The sequence below is a fragment of the Dendropsophus ebraccatus genome, chromosome 9 (assembly GCF_027789765.1).
Source record: "Dendropsophus ebraccatus isolate aDenEbr1 chromosome 9, aDenEbr1.pat, whole genome shotgun sequence".
Taxonomy (NCBI): Eukaryota; Metazoa; Chordata; class Amphibia; order Anura; family Hylidae; genus Dendropsophus; species Dendropsophus ebraccatus.
The window spans coordinates 24,314,123-24,323,124 of NC_091462.1; the positions used below are offsets into that span (position 1 = coordinate 24,314,123).

Below are 9,002 nucleotides of genomic sequence, written 5' to 3' on the forward strand. Positions count from 1 at the left end.
TCCACGAACAGGCAAACCATGGTATAAGTCGGGATACATTTTTGACACCATCCCATATATGCTAGCACAGGAGACAAATCTGTGTCTCTCTCCACTGAAGTCTATGGTATTTATAAAGACTAAAGATGAGCACAACTCAAGCACGCTTGCTTGGCATTTGAATACTGGTGGCTGAAGAAGTTGGATGCAGTCCTAGGGAGTCTGATAAAAAAAAAAACATGAATACAGCTCATGGCCTATGGCTGTATCCATCCAACTGGTATTCAAATGCCAAACAAGGGGACTCAAGCATGCTGAGCGAGCACCTATGGCCACCAACCAAATCTTCTGGACTGGATAGGACTACAGAACAACCATCAAGAAGAGTGGGTAGTGAAGGCCATCTACAGTAGGTCCCCAAGATGGTGGTGGCCTAAGGATGCTAGCGCCATCCCTATAATCAGGCCCGGTGCACAGAGGCGATAGAGGGCAGCATATACTGTAGAGTTCCTGGCCATAGAGGCAGTAAGATAAAAATAATGTTATAGTAAATGGCAGAGCAGAATACAAAGTGATGGCTTTATCTCAACGCAGCGTACAACAAACATTGTCAGATGAAGAAACAAAGGGCATCCATTCACAGATATGGCATTACAGGTAAATGTATGCTACTGAAATGTAGGACCCTGATACAGGAATGTGGCACCCATGACTGTGAGTCCAATCCATGGTGGCTACAGGAACAAAACTAGCAACTTCAGAGTCACTGAGAAACATTTAAAGGAGAAGTCTGGGGATTTAGAAAATTTGGCAGCCGGCAGGGGCAGGGAGGAATTTGATCAGGAGTACTTACCTTTCCTCGTGCCCACGGTGAACGGTGGGACCAGCCCTGGGACCCCCGCCAGAAATCATTTCCCCCCGAGTTGTGATGGTGTCACGACCTGGGGGAAAATGCTTGTCCTGGCTGATGGACTGGCCTCTCAGCCATTCAGTGACTGGAGCGGTGTCCCGCTTCAGTCACTGACTGGCTGAGCGGCCAGTCCATCAGCTGGGTTGCGATGAGTACACCCCGGAGATCCCGGAGTCCAGCAGGGGTCCCACGGCCAGTCCTGCCACTCACCAAGGGCATGGGAAGCGGTAAGTGCCTACTCCTGATCAAATACCCCCCTGCCTCTGCCAGCTGCCTAATTTTTAAACTCCCCGGACGTCTCCTTTAAAGCTACCTTATGGCGCAAAAATGATTTTATCCTTCCTAGGTGGCAAGCAGTTCTTATACTGATGACTAGAGATGAGCAAACTTCAAGTAAGTTTGGGTTTGTACAAACCCGAAGGATCATCATTTGAATCCCGCTGCCTGAAGAAGGTGGATGCAGGACTGCATGGATACATGCATGAACCTATACAATGGATGAACCTATACAATTACAAGAGGCACAATGTGATACAACAAACTCACCCTGACAAGTGGTTTAAAAGGCTTGTTCCAAAATAAATTCTATGGCCTATCAATGAGACACATCATACTGGTGGGATCTGGGAACTGGGACCCAACAATTCCTACAGGATGGGACCAGTCCAGGTGCTGACACCAATAAAGTAGTGACCACAGATGAGGTGCTCATTGACCTGCAAGCTTCTCCATTAAAAGAACTATGTAGGCTTAGAAAAATATGGCCACTTTCTTCCAGAAACAGCACCAATCTTGCCCTCAACTGGTTGTGGGTTTTGCAGCTCATTTTAATTGAAGTGAATAGAGCTAGATTGTAATACCACACAAAATCTAGGGACAGGGGTGGTGCTGTTTTTGCAAGAAATTAGCTTTCTTCTAATCCCTGATGACCCATTTAAAGGGAATTTATGATCAGACAATGACTTATGGTTTAAATAATGTTTTTATATTAAACATATTTTTAAAGAATTATTTTATGACTTTTTTTTCAAATTTTCCATTTTTCTATCTATATTATAAAATAATCCTGAGATCTGTTAGTTTTCATTTACAGCACTGGGGCCAAAATTAAGCGGAGACTTCCTGCTCTGTGTGTGGTGATAAGAGGAGTCTAATATATATATATATACATATATATATATATATATTTTTTTTTATATATATATATATATATATATATATATATATATATACACACATATATATATATATATATATATATATATATATATATATATATATATTTATATTTCCAGGAAAGGGCCCCACTCTTATCCATAGGTTGTGTCTGTTATTGCAGTTCATACATAGCCCATAAGCAAAAAATTCTATTATCAGATATCCCATTAAAGAACTTTTGTGGCGGTTCAATTTTTTTATTTATTTATTTTATTTTTGCTTTTTTGTGGCTTCTAAAATATATTGGGAATTTTTATGTATGTTTTTTTCTTAATTTTTTGGGGTGTGTGACAATTATTAATGTTTTTAAGTTCCTTAGAGAAGCCTACAAGAAAACGCCTGAAAAAAAACACCTTCATTTTTTTGGGGGGGAAAATGTCATGGACCTAAAAAAAACCACATCAAAACAGTAGAAAAACATCACAGATGAAAAACTGCTTGTAAAGCTTTACATATATCACTATAGGAATTCAGCAAACGTCTATCCGCACTGTGCTTATAAAGCGTACCTGTTGGAAATTAATTTTTAAAGAAATCAACAGGCGTTTTTTTATGTTTAAATCAATTTATACATATGGCCACTCTGCGATCCATGCTTCCTCCGTGACGATATTTGGTCTATTCTCTGTTTTAAAAAAAAAAGAGACCAAACACAGGCCAAGCCCCAGTCCTGTGCGCTCATGCAAGAAAAGACACCTCGTCGTTCAAGCATTTTGTATATTAAACTGAGGGCAATTAACTAATTGGGCTAATTATATTATTAGTGTACCAAAAGACAATGCTCCGTGTTATGCAACAGTTCAGTCAGTATAATGTCACTGTGTGGTTACAGAGGTTCTTGTGCCGTGTGACAGGAGAGCTGACCATATAATGCAAGCACCCCCAGGATTCTCTGCTCCCTAATGTGGACAAGCTGCAGTGAAGAGAGTATAAAGCAAAACTGCTTGTGATCACAATTAATCATTTGCAGCAATGCCTCTTTAACAAAAAGCTGTAAAAGGAAATAAAAGGAAATAAAACATTTTTCTAAAAACACTGGGTCAAACCACCCTAACTGCTGTTGGCAATAAGTGCTATTGTGGAATGTACTGATAATTATATATATATATATATATATATATATATATATATTTTTTTTTTTTTTATTTTTATTTTTATTTTTTTTTATATATGTATATGTTTTATACCACCATCTGGAATATTGAAATATAACACGAGAAAGCTTAATACAGTAAGTAGCATGAGCAAAAAAACATTCCCTTAGACATAATACATTCAAAAACAAACACCAAATCAAAATCCTATGTTAAATATTCTGCATCTCTCTATCTATACACCGGCAGATATTTTTGACCTGGAAATTTAAAATTTGTTTTTTTAAAAATAAAAATGAAATATTTTAAATGTTTATAAGCTTATACTGTCCTTCAAATAATGTATTATATTATTGTATATATACATATATTATATCTTAGCAAGCATACGCTGACTTCTGTGTGGCCTATTAATCCGGGCCTTCATCAGATGTATGTGAGCCGTGGGCACCAAAGTCACGGTGGGCTCAGCCTGGGCTGGACAAAGGTAGAGCCCAGTGGGCCCTGGCATCTGCCCAGGTGCCATCACCAGCTTTGGATGGTGTTTTTCTCGGTTTTTATATAGCAGACCTCATCCTAAAGACCAGTACATCAGCTCTGTCATTCACCAAACAATACAAACCAAGAGTCCATTTATCCTCCGTTCTCCAGTCTGGCACTTGTTACTTTTGAGGTAGAGCAAACACAACTACAAACAAACCCCCCACGTCTTGGGATTGTCTTGGTCTTCCAGCAGCCGAATTAAAGCTTGAAATCTTCCTCTACGCACAACTGGGAGAGGGTCTTCTTTATCCTCAGTGCTGTCAGCCGAGCCTTGCCATTGGCATACCAACATTCTCTCATGATCCTGCCCATGACTCTGAGGGCCTGAAAACAATATTAGAAATTAGTGAGCCTGGCTGGAAATCTGTGGCATTATTTTTTTAATTATGGATACGTCACCTAGAGGAATTATTGTGCATATTCAGCCATGCTTTGTTTGTCTTCACTTTAAGGGGTTGCCCAGGTTCCTGTCTAGTGTTAAGTGGAGTTACCAAACTGTTTGGGTTTGGCAACTCAAACACTTGGCAATTGACGCCCGGGTTGAGCACCGTTCCCCGAACCTTGGCAATTGACTTTGGCCTTTGGACTTTTGGATGCTGCTCTATTGAGTCCTGGCAGCCCTAGGGTGGCATCTAACTTCTCCAGACGCCAAGAGTCAAATGCGAAACGTTTAGGTTCGGAGAATATGGTCGAACCCTAGAGTCAAATGCCAAGTGTTTGAGTTCGGAGAACCTAATGAACCCAAATGGTTTGGCAATTTCGCTCAAAACTACTGCTGTGCTCAGTTGGGGTTTTGCAGCCCAGTTCCATTGAAGTTAATGGAGCTTAATTGCAATACCACACAACCTGAGTACAGGGGATGGTGCTGTTTTACAAAAAAGTAACTATGCTTTTTCTAATCCTGGATTCCCTTTCAATGGAGCAGAGCTGCAATACCAGATACAATACATACAAAGTCCGTAGAAAGAAATCCTGGATTTCTAAGCTAAGACCTTTCCTTGACTACACCTTGGCATGTAGAATTGTACTGCCTAAAAGAGTACCATACAATTTGTATTATTCTTTTAGATATGAGATTTAGAACTTGTTTGGATTTCTGTACACTTCGATCCCTAAATATATAAGGTTATACATAGGGAACCATCCAACCTAAGGTTGTCACTTATCTTCACATTTACTAAATACCTCAAAGCTTTGCCATTGGTTAGGTATGCTTGGTCGTAATTTTTGGTCACAAACAACTTTTCTCATATCTTCCAATGAAGGATCAGAAGGCACCATATCGTAGTAAGGCAACTGGTGGTCATCCACAACACCTGCAGCAAAAGAAGAAATACGGTACATTTAACCTCTCGGTGTATAATTGCTTTAGTGTTCTTGCTGATTTAGATAGGGATGTTGTTGCTAATGGAGACATGGCTGCTGAGGAGCATGATACTGTGATTCCTAATGGGGCACTGAGTGGTAGCAAGAAGTCAGGGGCAAAAGTAAGAATTAATAAGAAGAGAAGACATCTTCTGTTGGATGAAGGTGGTGTTGTGGATAATGCATAGCTGGACCTCAGTAAAGCTTTTGATACAGTTCTTCATAATGAGCTGAGAACTTAAGGAAATTTGGACTTGATCCCTGGATAGTTTTGGAGGATCTGTGGTTGACTGAGGAATAGATATCAGAGGGTTGTTGGTAATGGAGTGTAACTGGTTACTGGTAAGTGGTGGCAACAAGGGTCTCTTCTGGGTCCTATTCTTTTTGTTATGTTTGTAAGTGACATAGGAGAAGGTTTGGATTGGTAGGTAAGGATAGTGACATAGGAGAAGGTTTGGTAGGTAAGGACAGTGACATAGGAGAAGGTTTGGTTTGGTAGGTAAGGTTAGTGACATAGGAGAAGGTTTGGTAAGTAAGGATAGTGATATAGGAGAAGGTTTGGTAAGTAAGGATAGTGACATAGGAGAAGGTTTGGTAGGTAAGGATAGTGACATAGGAGAAGGTTTGGTAAGTAAGGATAGTGATATAGGAGAAGGTTTGGTAGGTAAGGATAGTGACATAGGAGAAGGTTTGGTAGGTAAGGATAGTGACATAGGAGAAGGTTTGGTAGGTAAGGACAGTGACATAGGAGAAGGTTTGGAAGGTAAGGATAGTGATATAGGAGAAGGTTTGGTAGGTAAGGATAGTGACATAGGAGAAGGGTTGGTAGGTAAAGTTTGTTTGTTTGCTGATGACACAAAAGTGTGCAATAGGGTTGATATTCCTGAATGCACTGAGTATCATATCGGCAGTTCTGTATTAGCAAAGACTTCAGAAGAGAAGGATTTAGAAGTAGTGATTTTTGACAGCCTTAAAATGAGTCACCAGTGCAACCAGGCGGTAGGGAAAGCAAATCATATGCTGGGCTGTATATAATTGTATGCTGGGCTGTATAGCTAGAGGTATAGCCAGAAGGAAGAGGGAGATTGTGATCCCGCTGTATAGAGCTCTAGTGTCATCACATCTGGAATACTGTGTCCAGTTCTGGAGACCTCACCTCCATAAAGAAATTGATAAAATAGAACGGGTTCAGAGATGGACTACAAAAATGGTGGAGGGTGCCAGGCATAAAACATATCAGGAAAGACAGAAGGATTTGAATCTGTAAAGTCTGGAGGAAAGAAGGGAAAGGGGGGACATGATTGAAACCTTTATATATGTTACAGGACTAAATAAGGTTCAAGGGAACACAGTGAGAGGTTAGTTGGGGGAAAGTTTAGAAGCAACATGAGAAAATATTACTTTACTGAAAGAGTAGTAGATGCTTGAAACAAACTCCCAGCAGATGTGGTTGGTAAATCTACAATAGCAATGTAAACCGGCCTGGGATATACATATATCTATCCTAAGATAATAAGAAGGGAAATACTAAAATATTTAAAATATAATATAAAATACTAGATGGACCAAGGGGGCTTTTTCTGCCGACAATCTTCTATGTTTCTAGGGTATAGCACAAGAGGTTTTTTATTTTTTTGCAAGAGAACGATTTTAAAAATCCTAAAATATAGCATCATACATATACAACCCATTTATTATTACTAAATGGAAAAAGGCTAAAGAGACAGGGATGGTTATCACCGCTAGACAATAACAGGAATATCTAGTATGGCTATAGGCTAAGAATGTTTTTGAGCTTGTTGACTAATGACATAAAATAACAGGAACAACCTAATAAATATAAATCAAATTAACCTAATAAAAGGAAAAATTAACAAAAAAAAAAAAACATCTACCAACCTCCCACAGAACATCTCCGGGCTATTTCCCAATATACTAAGCCCAGGGAGTAGATGTCTGCGCATTTGAATGACTCAAAGTGGTTCATATTTATCGAATCATCAAGTAATTCCGGAGCCATGTACCTTTTGATAAAAGAAAATTCAAGATATTATGTCAGAAGACAGAACAACGAGTTTAGAGGATGGAGGAGGAACATTGGATAAACGCATTACAGGCTCTTCAGACTCCTATTAGGCAGGTTAGCTTTGGGTGCATTGAGGCCATCTCTTCCTAAGTTAAACTTTTTTTTTTAAGTTAAACTTTGTATAACTATATACAAGATAAGATAGCAATTAGACAAACCTCAAAACTTTATATATGAGGTATACAGTATATACCTCATATATAAAGTATATATATATATATATATATATATATATATATATATATATATATATATATATATAGAGCTATTTAAGCTAAAGAATGCCCGCATATAATACCTATTAAACATTGGTGGAATATGGAACAGTGGGGGCTAATACCACTCATACTGTCCAACTCCAATATATCCACCCAAGGATTTATGCCTTTCTCTGGATCAACACAACTTGATAAGTTTTGGATATACAGTGTTCTGACCACATCAGCATACATAAAGCAGCTTAGATTACATTGTGTGAATTCCCATACAAGTGTATCAGCAACAGAAACATATATATATATATATATATATATATATAAATATACTGTATATATAGAGGTGCCTTGGATTACGAGCATAATTCGTTCTGGGACTGTGCTTGTAATCCAAATCCACTCTTAAACCAAAGCAAATTTTTCCATAAGAAATCACTGAAATGCAGACAATTGGTTCCACACCCCAAAAATATAGATTTTTTTTAAAATTCTGAATAACATTTAGAAACAGCTGAATATGTGAAATTATAAGTTACAGTACAGTATAGCAATCAGCATGTGGAGTATATTGTATAGTAACTGCATAAACCTGATAACACAGCAGCAGTTTGTAGATACAGGATGGAACTGCAGATTCCCATAATGCAGTAATGTAGTACAACAGGCTAGAATAGAGAAGCAGAGCTGCTGCCAGAGGTCTGTGTGGTCACATGACAGCAATGGGGAAGGGGTGTGTGTTAAGCATGGACCAATCAGGAAGTGAGTATCAAAGAGCTGTGCAGGAGGACAGTGACAAAAACTTAGTGTAAGTACAGGCATATTATATCAGGAATGGAGAGGATGGGAAACACAAGGGATGACAGAGACTGCAGGGAACATGAGTACAATGCTGTAGACCACACTATGCAAACTGTGCCCCTCCCCCACTCCCTCTCCCACCAAGTACAGGGGCTCTTAAACTAAAGCAATGCTCTTAAAGGGGTTGTCCAGTGTGGGGGCACTTTTTTGGGGGGACCGGGGAGGAGGTGGCTGAAATAAAAGACGTTCACTCACCTCCCCGAGGTGAGTGAACGTCTTTTATTTCAGCCACCTCCTCCCCGGACCCCCCAAAAAAGTGCCCCCACGCTGGACAACCCCTTTAAACCAAGTTACAATTTTGAAAAACTGTGAGCTCTTCTTGTAAAACGCTCTTAATCCAAGTTACTCTTAAACCAAGGTACCACTGTATATATATATATATATATATATATATATATATATATATATATATATATATATATCACAGTACCCCTAAACACAGCCAGAAACACCACATACTGCAAACACATATAAGAGAGATGGCTACAAGTCTGTATGGCCTTTTCCATTACTGTCTTTGGGCATGAAGAAAACCCCAAGCCAGTGACTTCTTTAGTCTTAAAGGGAAACTGTCAGCTCTAGATCAGACTTTGAGCTGAAGAGTCAAGGGGGCTGTGTTTAGGGTCAGAATGCATGCCTCCTCCCTCCCTCCCCCACCCTTGTCTTGGTTGATTGTCTTACAGAGATCACATTCCAGCACTGAACCATGCATTTAAATCAGTCAAAGCAGGGAG

At 39.3% G+C, this 9,002-nt stretch overlaps 1 protein-coding gene across 2 annotated transcripts in view; it reads right to left on the reverse strand.

Annotated features, from left to right (window-relative positions):
* Nucleotides 1–3,299: 3,299 nt before the first annotated feature.
* The window catches only part of ACVR1C (activin A receptor type 1C), a 60,306-nt gene continuing 54,603 nt past the window's right edge, over nucleotides 3,300–9,002 (reverse strand). For both annotated transcript variants that reach the window (XM_069985100.1, XM_069985099.1), the window contains exons 7-9: nucleotides 7,009–7,133; nucleotides 4,930–5,060; nucleotides 3,300–4,068 (exon numbers count right to left, since the gene is read on the reverse strand). In XM_069985100.1, coding sequence (XP_069841201.1) covers nucleotides 3,943–4,068; nucleotides 4,930–5,060; nucleotides 7,009–7,133 — 382 coding nt within the window. In that variant the 3' untranslated portion in view covers nucleotides 3,300–3,942. The remainder of the gene's footprint in view (nucleotides 4,069–4,929; nucleotides 5,061–7,008; nucleotides 7,134–9,002) is intronic.